The sequence below is a fragment of the Psammomys obesus genome, unplaced genomic scaffold (assembly GCF_907164565.1).
Source record: "Psammomys obesus unplaced genomic scaffold, mPsaObe1.curated_primary_1811, whole genome shotgun sequence".
NCBI lineage: Eukaryota > Metazoa > Chordata > Mammalia > Rodentia > Muridae > Psammomys > Psammomys obesus.
Window position 1 is genome coordinate 7,091,938 of NW_026596088.1, and position 13,507 is coordinate 7,105,444.

General features: G+C 40.7%; 1 protein-coding gene across 1 annotated transcript in view; it reads right to left on the minus strand.

Moving 5' to 3' along the window:
* Positions 1-1,444: 1,444 nt before the first annotated feature.
* The window catches only part of LOC129691535 (ankyrin repeat domain-containing protein 26-like), a 77,239-nt gene continuing 65,176 nt past the window's right edge, over positions 1,445-13,507 (minus strand). The window contains exons 28-31 of the mRNA XM_055627697.1: positions 12,351-12,568; positions 10,909-11,086; positions 2,461-2,506; positions 1,445-1,500 (exon numbers count right to left, since the gene is read on the minus strand). Coding sequence (XP_055483672.1) covers positions 1,445-1,500; positions 2,461-2,506; positions 10,909-11,086; positions 12,351-12,568 — 498 coding nt within the window. The remainder of the gene's footprint in view (positions 1,501-2,460; positions 2,507-10,908; positions 11,087-12,350; positions 12,569-13,507) is intronic.

A 13,507-nucleotide genomic window follows, 5' to 3' on the forward strand; every position in this document is an offset into this window, starting at 1 on the left:
GGATGACAGGCAAACATGGGCTCTTGGCAGGTGACTACAATTTGACTCTAAATGGTATCCAAGATCGGTCATTAAATACGTTGCCAACACTTGCCTTCAGGGTGGACCTCCAAACCAGAGTTGGCTCCCGTATTAGGAGTATTCACAGTATTGGCACAGGAGGTGATTTTAAGTTAGTACATGAATGAACACTGACCCACTCTAACGGTTATGTACTTGTTTTGGGAAGCAATTCTAGTAACAAACTTTCTCTTTAAGTGCACTTATAAAAGAACAAAGTTGACTTTACAATGCTTAGCTATTGGTGCATGCATTTAATCCTAGCACTCCTGCCCCGGAGGCAGAGGCAGGCTTGGTCTACACGGTAAGACTGTCTTACAAAAACAACAGTTTCTTCAATCTTGTCTTCAGTGCCTGAGATTCTCTTTCCAACTCTTACACTCTGTTGATTAGCCTTACCTCTGAGGTTCTGATTATTTCTATTGTTCTAGAGGTCCTTGGACATATTCGTAATAGCTATTTTGAAGTCCTTGTCTTGTGTTTCAGCAATATTCTATTTCTTAGTGCCTACTGTGGTAGGATTATGTTGCAGTGAGCCACAGGGGAAGGTTCTTTGTGACGGTATTTGAAGCTCTAGTTTAAGACATTTCCAAAAGAGTTAAGCAGAAAGGATGAAATTTTTTCGGCAAAAGTTGTTTTTCTTTAAGGAAAAGGCTATAAAGTAGTGTTTAAAGTTAAAAGCATCAAAGTTCAAAATTATCTTAAGTTTAATGGAGCTATATTGAGTCCACTGACAGTGGGCAGAACGCCACTATGCTAGAGTGAGGTCCGTGTCTGCAAGTGCATTTACCCTGGAAAAACCACCATCAAAATGATTTTTAATTCTAGAAATGATGATTGACAATTTGGTTGTTTGGATTCCATTTAAATAGTTGGAATTTGGGGCGTGTAATACATGTTTCCACTTGTAAAATACACAAAAAGTTAGTTTATGCTAAAAAGACAGCTTAAATATAGGATTAAAATATTTAATGTGTGTGTGTGTGTGTGTGTGTGTGTGTGTGTGTATATAGGGGTGGATGCACTTACATACAGACATACTTGGAGGCCAGAAGAGGGTGTAAGATCGCCTGAGCTCGAGGTACAGGTGGCTGTGAGTCACCTGGTGTGGATGGATGCTCACAACGGAACTCTCCGCCTTTGCAAGAGCAGCAAGTACTCTTAATCTCTGAGCCATCTCTCCAGCCCCTGAATATAGGATTTTTATCATACACATATGATACAAAAACATGTTCCTTCAATAAAGTTATCACACAGCATATTTAATGGGAAACTACTAAGATGTTATATAAAAGGTCACTAAATAAACTGTCTTCTTTCAGAAAAGCATTTATTTTCAATCTTGACATAGTTTTGTTATCCCCCTAAAGTAGATCTTGACTTGTTATTTAGATCTTGAAGGATAAGCTTTCAAGGTCCAAGACTCAAGTTCAGCTGCAGCTAGAAAGAAAAATTAAGAATTACCATCTTTACTTCAGAGCCTTAACAGTTAACAGCAGGAGTCAGTAAGAAAGACTGAGCAAAATGACTAGCATGTATGTTTCACTACAATACAAACCTAAAACAAATACAGTTTTCTCATATATACACACTGAATTGATTATAATCAGGGCTAAGTGTAAGCACGTATTCCCATTCTTCATTCATTTAATCAGCCTTGTGCTAAGTGATGAGTACTGAAAGGATATATCCCAGCCCTCGATAAACACTTCATTGTATTCAATCCCCGAATCAGATGGATGTATAGTGTCTATACTGAGCCACAGAGACTTTGACAGGTAAAATACAGGAACCACTGCAACACTCAGAGGGCCTTCCATGCCAGTATTGTGTTGATATCATAGCCCCTTTGGTGGAGCTTAAAATATAAGCTGATATTGGGGGAAGAGAGGAGAAAGTCTGCCGTGCAAACACAGGAGGTGAGGAAGAACGTGAGTAACCCACGGATGCTGAAAGCAGGAGCAATTGTCCAAAGCAGGTGAGTGGTGAGAGAAGGCAGAATCACTAGGCAGCAATCATTCTCATTTCTAGTCTTCATAAGGAGGAAGTCGGTATTTCTTCCTCCAGGCAAAGGGTAAGCCAACAAGAAATACAAAATGGGATGTTAAATGATACTTGTCAAGTGACAGTTTAAGTGTGATTGCTTGACTAAGTATCATAGGTAATTGTAGCTCTTGAGGATGTTGGCTGCAGATGTTAATTATTGAGGAAGAATGAAAGTGAGGTTTTGAAAAGCCATGGAGCTACAGAAATGAGGAGTGAATAGTACTTACTAGCTATGTCTGCTTTTGCATGTTTTTAATCTACAAACAAAGGGCAGAGATTCCATTTGCTACTTACAGTTTGTCTCAGAAATTGATAATTTACTCTAAATTGAACATACACCCATTGGCAACATACCTTTATCTACCTCTTCAGTTATGTCTTTTACCATTTTTTGCTGCTTCTGAAATGTCAAGATTTTACAATGTTAAAATCAAACGATACTGTGGGAGTGATATATCACTTAAAATATATCTTTTATGACTCCTCAAAACTTATTAAAGTAGAAGCTTCTTAAAATGTATGCATATATGAAAGAGATCTAAGTTGAATCAGCAAATAATGGGGAGACAAAGCCTCAGGTACACATTTCTTGCCGTCAAGTGAAACCTCCAGTCCCAGGAATGAGTTACATCTAATTGAGTTGTTGATCAAAAGGGTCACATGGAAACTTCCAGACAACTCGGGCATTTACTGAAAGCTGTTGGTTGCTCTCCACAAACTGATGGTAAGGCGCTATTGCTGAAGACAATACCTACACATCTCACTGAACATGGAGAGCTGAGCTGGTGCTTCACTGGAGCCTTCATCTCTGCTGACATTCGTGGTACTCTGCACACTACCAGAGGAGAAGGCTAAACGCCAACCCAGCTACAAACCCTTTGATCTGCAGTGACAACCTGCCTGCAAGATGAGCTGACGAGACAGGGGACAAATATCCTGGGAGTATCCAACTACCATCTGATTGGACTTAAGGTCCACTCCACGAGATGGGACCTGTCCTAGTTAGGGTGATCATTGGTGGGATGAAGCACAACACCACCAAAAGCAAATTGGGGAGGAAAGGGTTTATTAGGCTCATACATTCACATTGGAGGAAATTAGGACACATGCTCAAGCAGGGAAGGAACCTACCTGGAGGCAGGAGCTGGTGCAGAGGTCATGGAAGGGCGCTGCTTACTGGCTTCCCCTGGCTTGCTCAGCCTGCTTTCTTGTAGAACCCAGGGCTACTAGCTGAGGGACAGCACTGCCTACAATGGGGAGAGCTCTTCCCCCTCAATCACTAATTAAGAAGACATCTTACAGCTGGATCTTATGGAGGCATTAAAACAACCAACCAACCAACCAACCAACCAACTGAGGTTCCCTCCTTTCAGATGACTCTAGCTTGTGTCAAGTTGACATAAAACTAGCCAAACTAGAACCCAAGCCTGGCACTGCTTGGGTGGCCAGAAACTTGAGACTAGCTAAGCCATGGGCCTAGGGGAAAACCAAATACTACTGTTCTGCTAAAGGAACTTAGCAATAAAATGATTGCTAACAGCTTTCTGTTATACCTATAGTTCAGTGCCTCACTCAGCTCAGGAGGAAACTCAGAAGTTTCCTCCTGCAGGAGATGGGAACTAGTTGTGAAACCTGCAAACAAACAATGTATAGAGAGTGAGAGATCTTAACACTCATTCCTAAATGGATGTCTTCATCAAAGCCCTCCCCTTAGTGTTCGGGGAGCTATGTAGAAGAGGAGGCAGAGAGACCGATGACACCAAGGAAATGGTGTCTTCCAAACACAACAGGACTGACACATGTATGAACTCACAGTATGCACAGGGGCTGCTCAGGGGTTTCAGCACTGAGAGGGGACATCGACACAAGCCTTTACCGCTAGGAAGCTACCTCCAACTGACAACCGCTTTCAAAGGAAAGATGAGTTTTCTCCACTGACGTCTCACTGGGCTTATAAACTACACTTATGGGCAGGCCTCATGCCCTTAATGGACGGCCAACACAAAATGAACTAAATGGTATTTTTGTAGATTTTTTTTGTCTCGTATTGCTTTGGACATTTTTTTTTTTAAATTTTCTAGTCTTTTGCTTATATGTTTTGATTTATGTTTTTATAGGATTTTTCTTTTCTTTTTCAGTGTGTGTGCATGTGTGTTTCTTGTGGTTTCTCTTTGTGGACTTTTTACTTCTGTTTTTAAATGTAAGATTTTCTTGTTTTCTAAGAGAGAAAGCTATGGATTTGGATGGGTGGAGAGGTGGGGGGGATCTGGGAGGTGAGGGAAGGGAATATACTGTAGGAAAAAAAACTATTTCTAATAAAAATAAAGGGAGAGGGAGGGGAGGCAGAGACAAGGTGATCCCTGAGGCCATCATCTAGCTAGCCTCCCTGAATCAATGGTCTCTAGGTTCAGTGGGAAACTCTGTCTCAAAAAATCAGGCAGAGAGTGATTTGACTGAGGAAGACACCCAGTGTTGATGCCTGGCTTCCACATGTCCATGTCCACATGTATATGTGAGTTGATATCTACATGGTCAAACCCAATACACACCAATGTGCATACACATACAATAGTAATAATAATAATAATAATAATAATAATAATAATAATAATAATAATAATTATGCATTCTCTGCTTTATTTTCTGACATTTCCAGAGCATATACATTATATGGTAAAGCCAGTAAGACTAGGCATAAACAAAAAGATCATGAATAAAAACTCACAGCCAGGGGCTGGAGAGATGGCTCAGTGGTTAAGAGCACTGTCTGTTCTTCCAAAGGACCTGGAAGATCATGAATAAAAACTCACAGCCAGTGGCTGGAGAGATGGCTCAGTGGTTAAGAGCACCGTCTGTTCTTCCAAAGGACCTGGGATCAATTCCCAGCACCCACATGGCAGCTCACAGCTGTCTGGGATCCCACACCCTCACCTGATACACATGCAAACAAAACATCAATGTATGCGAAATAAATGATTAATAAAAGCTCACAGCCATTCTTTAAAATATTTATGTCTATTTTGATTTTATGGGTATGGGTATTTTGCCTGCATCTATGTCTGTGCTGCACATGCCTGCAGTGCCTGGAGGTCAGAGCAGTTGCAACCTGCTATGTGGGTGCTGGGAACAGAACCCAGGTCACAAACAAACAAACAAACAAACAAATGTGTTTAAAAAATTAAACACATATTTAAATAAAAAATTAGAAACTAGACCTAACTTTAATATTACTTATGAAAAAAACCCAATGTAAATAAAATTAAATGTCTATGTATTTTAAGTTTAAATCATACAGACTGTGTGTGTTATGTCGTTTAGATTTATTGCATAACAAGTACTGTAAGTATTGGTCTATTAAACATTTTATAAGGGAATGTAACTATCCAGCTCATACTTCATACTACACAAAATAGCTCACATATCTTAGCAAAATTTTGTGCCTTATGAAACCTCGCCGAGGTTTTTCGCTTTAATGGGTTTTTCTTTAAAATGAGCTTTCCGCTGTGCACTTCGGATGGTAAGGGAAAGAATGCTAGCTCTCGGTTGACAGGGTCTGCACATTCTGCTGGGTACAGAATGGGAGGAAACAGTTTCTCATGTGAGAATTCTGTTGGCAAAGGTTTAAAAATCATGTTTTCCAGATTACAGCTATAAAATTATTAACACGAGACCACAGAAAATTCATTTGAGAAAAAGGAGGTAGCTAGGTTGAAGCCAGTTTTCGGATGAGATCTGATGTGTTCAGGGTGGTATGAAAAGAGACCCAGGCCGGGTTTCAAGCTTCTGTTTCTCTGATTTGTGATTTTCAAGAATTGGAAACGAGAATAATAATACGCAGCTCTCTGGGGGCTGAGGTTGTGACTCATGTAGGAGAGTGCTTGGTTGGCATGCGCGAAGCCTTGTGCTTGTTGGCATTCCTGCAACCACCCGGTTCGGGAGATGGAGGAAGGCAGATCAGAAGGTCATCCCCAGCTGCATAGGCCAGCCTGTCTTTAAAATATTAAAAAAACATACAACTCTTTAAGTATAGCTGATTTGTTTTCAGAAATAAAAAATTATTCTTAAAAACATCTGACTAATTATAGTTAGGCATTTAATTACAGAATGTGTGGGATGTTACAGTCTATATCGTATCACCCCATCTAAAGTATTATCACTTAAATCTTTGGATAAAAGCTGTTGTCTTGGGCTGGAGAGATGGCTCAGAGGTTAAGAGCACTGGCTGCTCTTCCAAAAGCCCTGAGTTCAATTCCCAGCAACCACATGGTGGCTCACAGCCATCTATAGGGAGATCTGGTGCCCTCTTCTGGCATGCAGGTGTACATGCAGGCAGAACATTGTATACATAATAAATAAATAAATCTTAAAAAAGAAAAAAGCTGTTGTCTTATTAATGCCTCCAACAAGGTCTAACATAGGACCCTGCACATAGTAAATACTTTGTGATGATAATAAGGAGGTGATATGTAATATCTATATATTTTTGGTGCGAAGATTTCTTTTTTTATATTTTTATATATTTTATTTATTTTTACATATTTATTGTTATTATTATTATCATTTATTACAATTTATTCAGTTTGTATCCTGGCTATGGCCCCCTCCCTCATCTCTTCCCAATCCCACCCTCCCTCTTTTCCCCCTATGCCCCTCCCACTGGTAGGTGGGGTCCTCCTCCCCTTCCATCTGACCCTAACCTATCAGGTCTCATCAGGGCTGGCTGCATTGTCTTCCTTTGTGGCCTGGCAAGGCTGCACCCCCTAGAGGGAGGTGGTTAGAGAGTGGGCCGCTGAATTTATGCCAGAGAAAGCCCCTGCTCCCCTTACTTGGGACCCCACTTGGAGACTGAGTCTATGGGCTACATCTGAGCCAGGGTTTTAGGTCCTCTCCATGCATTGTCCTTGGTTGGGGTATCATTCTCTTCAGAGCTCTCAGGGCTCAGTTTTTATGGCTCCTGGCCATCCTACTAAAAGAAATCTACAGATTTAATGCGATTCCCATCAAAATACTAACACAATTCTTTACAGACCTTAAAAGAACAATTCTCAATTTTATATGGAAAAACAAAAAACCCAGAATTGCTAAGACAATACTGTACAGTAACAGATCTTCTGGAGGTATCTCAATCCCTGATCTCAAGCTGTACTACAGAGCAACAGTAATAAAAACTGCATGGTACTGGCATAGAAATCAACTGGTGGATCAATGGAATCTAATGGAAGACCCAGGAATAAACCCACACACCTACGGATACTTGATTTTTGATAAAGAAGCCAAAACAGTACACTGGAGAAAAGACAGGACAACAAATGGTGCTGGTCTAACTGGCTGTCTACATGTAGAAGATTCCTCTTGAGTGACAGATTCTCTAACATTTTCTTTCTATGACATGAGTTATGCCATGTGTATCTTTCTGTTTCTGGGATACCTCACTCAGACTGATCTTTTCTAGTTCCCATCATTTGCCTGCAGATTTCATGATTTCCTTGTTTTTCATTGCTGTGCAGTATTCTAATGTGTAAATGTATCACAATTTCTGTATCCATTCCTTAGTTTAGGGATAACTGAGTTGTTTCCAGATTCTGGAATAAAGCTATTGTGAATAAAGCTGCTGTGAACATGGTTAAGCAAATGTCCTTCAAATGGGATAGACATTGGAAGAGGGAGAAAACAGAGAACAGGACAGTAGCCTGCCACAGAGGGCCTCTGAAAGACTCTCCCCAGCAGGGTATCAAAGCAGAGGCTGAGACTCATAGCCAAACTTTGGGCAGAGTGCAGGAAATCTTATGAAAGAAGGGGGAGATAGAAAGATGTGGAAGGGACAGGAGCTCCACAAGAAGGGCAACTGAACCAAAAAATCTGGGCCCAGGGGTCTTTTCTGAGACTGATATTCCAACCAATGACCATTTATGGAGATAAACTAGAACCCCTGCACAGATGTAGCCCATGGCAGCTCAGTGTCCAAGTGGGTGTCCTAGTAAGGGGAGCAGGGGCTGTCTCTGACATAAACTCAGTGGCTGGCTCTTTGATCACCTTCCCCTGAGAGAGGCCAGCCTTACCAGGCCACAGAGGAAAATTCATAAAATTTTTATGAATGAAATGGCATGGTTGCATTAAATTTGTCCTCTTAGTTTGCCTCAGCCTTAGTTTGCTTTCTATTGCTATAGCAAACACCATGGTCAAAAGCAACTTGGGGAGGAAAAGGTTAGTTCATCTTATACTTCCATGTCCCAGGCCATCACTGAGCAGGCCAGAGCAGGACCTCAAGGCAGGAACTGAAACAGGAGCCATGGAGGAGTGATCTTTACTGGCTTGTTCCCCATTGCTTACTCTGCTTATTGAGGATCACCTGCCCAGGGACGGCACTGCCCACAGTGGGCTGGGACCTCCCATATGAAGAATTAATCAAGAATCAAGAAAATGCCCTATGGACCTGCCTACAGGTAATCTGATGCGGGCATTTTCTCAACTAAGGTTCCTCTTCCCAGATGACCTTAGCTTGTGTCAAGTTGACCAAATACTAACCAGTATGCATCTCCAGGGGAGATAGGGATTACATGCAGCTTTACAGAAGATTCTTATTCATTCCTTTCAGGGAAGGCAAGGTAGAGGGCCCTAGGTGAACTTCATTAAAAATCCAGTTATTCGAGCAAAAAGAGCAGCACTGAAGACCTCTCTCTCTCTCTCCATCTATCTACATATACACACATAAATAGCACATACACACATAAATAATATGTATTATCTATATACAGTAAATAATATGTTATATAGATACATCCACCTAATGAATTAACCCATTCTCAAAAGGACAAATGCCATATGCTTTCATTTGTGGGTCCTAGATTTTACTTTATTTTATTTTGGTTCCTAAATTTTAGAGATATAAAGTCATGTTTGTATATGACATGAAAGTAGAGGTAAAACGGAGGGGGAAGGGAAGAGAATGGAGGAGAGGAAGGGGACCATGCTAAATGTGTGCTATATACCTATAATGAAAAACTCTAAGATGCCGGGCAGTGCTGGTGCATGGCTTTAATCCCGGCACATGGGGGGCAGAGGCAGGTGGAGCTCCATGAGTTCAAGGCCAGCCTGGTTTACAGAGTGAATTCCAGGACAGCCAGGGTTACACAGAGAAACCCTGTCTTGAAAACCAACCAACCAACCAACCAACCAACCAACCAACCAACCAACCCAACCCAACCAAAGCCAAAAAACCCCAATCCCCCCCCCAAAAAAACCCAAAACCAAACCAAATCAAATCAAACCAAACCACCACCACCACCAAACCAAAACTTAAAAAATAAATTAATTAAAAATGGTTCAAATATGATGAGTAAGAGTCATACTTTGGAACTATTGGGAGAGAACTTATGGGAACAATTAAGGACATAACAGGCTATGTTATGTTATCTGAATAGAACTCAAATAACCCATGAAATAATAGCAAAAATGGACAAATGGCCTACATAAAATTAAAAAAGCTTAAGGCTAAGAATTTAGCTCAGAAGTAGAGTGCTTTCTTATTATCAAAGAAAAAGAAAAAGACACCAAGAGAAAAAAAATAAGTCTCAAGAGAAATAGGTCATAGGAAGGAGGAAATCTTTCTCAGCTACTCCCCTAACAAAGGACTAATACTTAGCATACACAAATAACTAAAAAATATCAAAAGAGCAAATAAACCTATAAATAGAGGGAGTGAGGAGATACTTTCAAGTGAGCATGTAATTTATACGTGAAACATGTTCAACATCTTCAGCAATCTGGGAAACAGGAAATCAGAACGACACTGAGAACCCATTCAGACACACTCAGCAAAACAAGAGAAATGCTGGTGAGGAGATGAGGAACAGGAACCCTTGAAACCCCACCGGGACTGTGTAATAGATTACTTCAGTCACCATGGAAACCAACACCATGTGACTCATCTCTAAGTTAGTATACAGCAGCCCAGGCTTATGACAACACTATCCACATAGCTGAATCGTGGAGTCATAGATGACCGGTGAGCAGATGGATGGATAAAGAAAATGTGAGATATGTATGTTCCACAGAGCTAATTGCTTTTCTGGGTGCTCGAAAGATGGCTCAGCAGTCGAGATCACTTGTTACTCTTGCGGAGTTCCATTCCTAGCAACCACAGGGCACTTTTCAACAACCTGTAATTCTAAAGCCAGGGGATCTGACACCCTCTTCCGACCTCCACGGGTGTCAGGTATGCATACAGTGTACTTATATACATGTTGGGAAAAACACTCAGACACATAAAAAATTAAATTTTTTTCTTCTTAGAGATCATTGACTATTGTGATCTTTACTTAACAGGCATAAGTCAGCTAAACAGTTCGATAGCTCACCAAACAAAAAAGGATTTACCTTACAGCTGGGCTTGGTGGTGAATGTCTGTGATCCCAGCACTCAGGGAGGCAGAGGCAGGTGGTACTTCATGAGTTCAAGGCCATCATGGTCTACAAAGCAAGTTAAGGACAGCCAGGACTACACAGAGAAATCCTGTCTCGAAAAACAAAAAACAAAAAACAAAAAGTAGGGGCTAGAGAGATGGCTCAGCAGTTAAGAGAACTGACTGCTCTTCTAGATGACCTGAGTTCAATTCCCAGCACCCACATGACAGCTCACAACTGTCTGTAACTCTAAGATCTGACACTCTCATATAGTGAAACACTCAGACAAACCACCAATGCACATAAAATAAAAATAAACTATTAAAAAAAGAAAAAGAATTAACGTGACCATCAGATACCAGAGTCAGAACGGCAAAGGACAGAAGAGAGTACAACTCACTTTGAGCAAACTCTTCCGCATAGGCTCAGGAGAAGGCTGAGGGCCAGATATGGGAGGCTTTGAGTTTCTGCTTGGACTTTGTTGGGCAGGCTTTGAGAGAAGAGAGTTCTGCACATTTCTGTTCCGCTCTGTCATCAGCAGAATGTCTGTTCTGACTTTGCTTAGTTTTCTATTAGTCCTGTGAAGATTGCAAAAGGTAAATACTTATGCCCTTGTTCCCAGAATGAGCTACTCTTTAGAAAGTATTTCGTATTTCCATTTACCAGTGTCTTAATGATGTAAACCTTTTGGTGCAGACTGTTGGCACTCAGATATAAGTTTAAAATTTGTTCTAAAGAATTACATCTGTTTCCAAGCTAACAAGTAATTCAGAGTAGGAAAGAGATGAACGCCTGCCAGTGATAGGTGGGTTCTGGAAGAGCCCTACTTAGTAAAACTCCTGATCATGCCGTAGAAACATCTGATTTTGAAGGGTGAAACTATGTGAGGTGAGGCTTTACTCTTATTCCTGGCTGTAACAACCATTGCACCATAGGGAACCACAACCAAATGTCCTCTGGTGACCCATGACAAATGTACACAATTAAATGTATACCAATGTACAAAAGGTAAATAATTAAAAAAACAAAACTCAAAATGGAGCTAGAGATAGTTATATGCAGTAAAGCAGTTTGGGTTTCAAGAGCCATTGTTTGAACAGATTTTCAAATTTTTGCTTTCACTAGCTACAGTTCCCTCATGACCTGGGACAAATTAAGCATTTGATACAGAGGGATAGTTCAGAGCAGCAGCCGCTGGGACAGAAGAAGGGTCTCATGAGGATTTAAAACCAAAACGAGCAGTCCCTGGGGCAGTTAGCTTCTTTGTCATCACTGAGGTAAACCTTGCTGCTACTGTCATGCACACACCCTGAGACACTGGCCCAGGGATTACGTTGAACTACACTGTGAACTACACTACTACAATAGTGGCACTTCGTCCACTATTGGGCTAACCTTCCCCTAGGACTCAAGTCTGCCTTTCATGTACAGCAGAACACCTATGAAGTTTGTCAATAGTTATCTCTAATGGTGACACCAGAGACTCAGAATGTGCACAGAGGGGCAGGATTATTACTGTGGGTTCCACTTGGATGTGTTTCTAAAAAAGTAGTTAAATTGTTCGTGTTTCTATTTGAGAGAATGTTAACATAATTTTATGACAATATAACTGTCCTAGTTAGCTGAAAGACTAGCATATCATTAGGAGGGAACATCACACAAAACTAAAAATCAAATTGAGAAGAACTGTTCTGCAGCCACATTGTGAATGTAGGTTCATTTCCTGCATTACTTTCCAGTTATTATTTGTAGTTTGCTTACATATCCTATGTAATATTGTGAATCTGTTTCAGTGAAAATTACACACTGGAGACCAGTGGATGCGTTTCTTTGCTGACTTACTTGTCAAGCTTATGTGATAATATCTTGCTGAGTTCCTGCTCTCTGACACAGCACTGCTTATATTGCTCTACCTTCCTTGTGTTGGACTCTTCCTCGGCTTCCATTTTCTTGAGCTCTGATTCGAGACTTTCAATCCTGAGTTCCATCTGACTCAGGATTACCAAATCATTATTACTGTCTCTTAATGCCATTGTGCGTTTTTTATCTTCTAATTTTGCCTATGGAAAATTAGAAGGCTGTATTTAAAAAACAATTACACACAACATCCCCAATACTTACTGTGCTTGCTTTAGTTTTGAGTCATTGATTCCCAGAATAATTTTAAACATGTGAAACAAGGGCTGGAGAGATGGCTCAGAGGTTAAGAGCACTGGCTGCTCTTCCAGAGGTCCCGAGTTCAATTCCCAGCAACCACATGGTGCCTCACAACCATCTATAATGAGATCTGGTGCCCTCTTCTGTAGTGCAGGTGTACATATACACAGAACACACACACATAAATAAGTCTTTGAAAAATATGTGAAATAAAATGCCAGAGTTTAAAATATCAACACCAATTTCATCAAACCAAGATCATAAAATGATGTTGAACTTTGTTTTGGTTGGGCTGGAGCAGAACTCTAGGGTCATCTGCTGCTTCTGAGCTAGCTATACGTTCTGAATTATTCTCATGGTTATCCTTAGGTAATCAGAGAGATCACAGAACAGCTGACTCAAATAAAAAAAAAAACACCTCAAAATCAAAAACAAAACAAACAAACAAACAAACAAACAAACAAAAAACAAAACAAAACCAACAGAGTAACTGTTAAAACTGGTAAAAGTTCTGTGTCCTACTTTCTCTCCTTCCCACAGGGTTCTTATTTTATGCTAAATTGTGTAAAAAGTTGAAAATGAGTATTCTGAAAGCTTAATTGTATTTCAATGATGGAAACAAAAATAATTAAAGGGATAGACAGATGCCACCCGCCTTCTAGAAATCTTCAACACCTGCTGTTTTAAGAAACACAGGTCTCATCAGGACTGGCTTCATTGTCTTCCTCTGTGGACTGGTAAGGCTGCTCCCCCCTCAGGTGGAGGTGATCAAAGAGCCAGCCCATGCCCATGAGTTCATTGCAGAGACGGTCCCTATTCCTATTATTGGGGAGCCCTCTTGA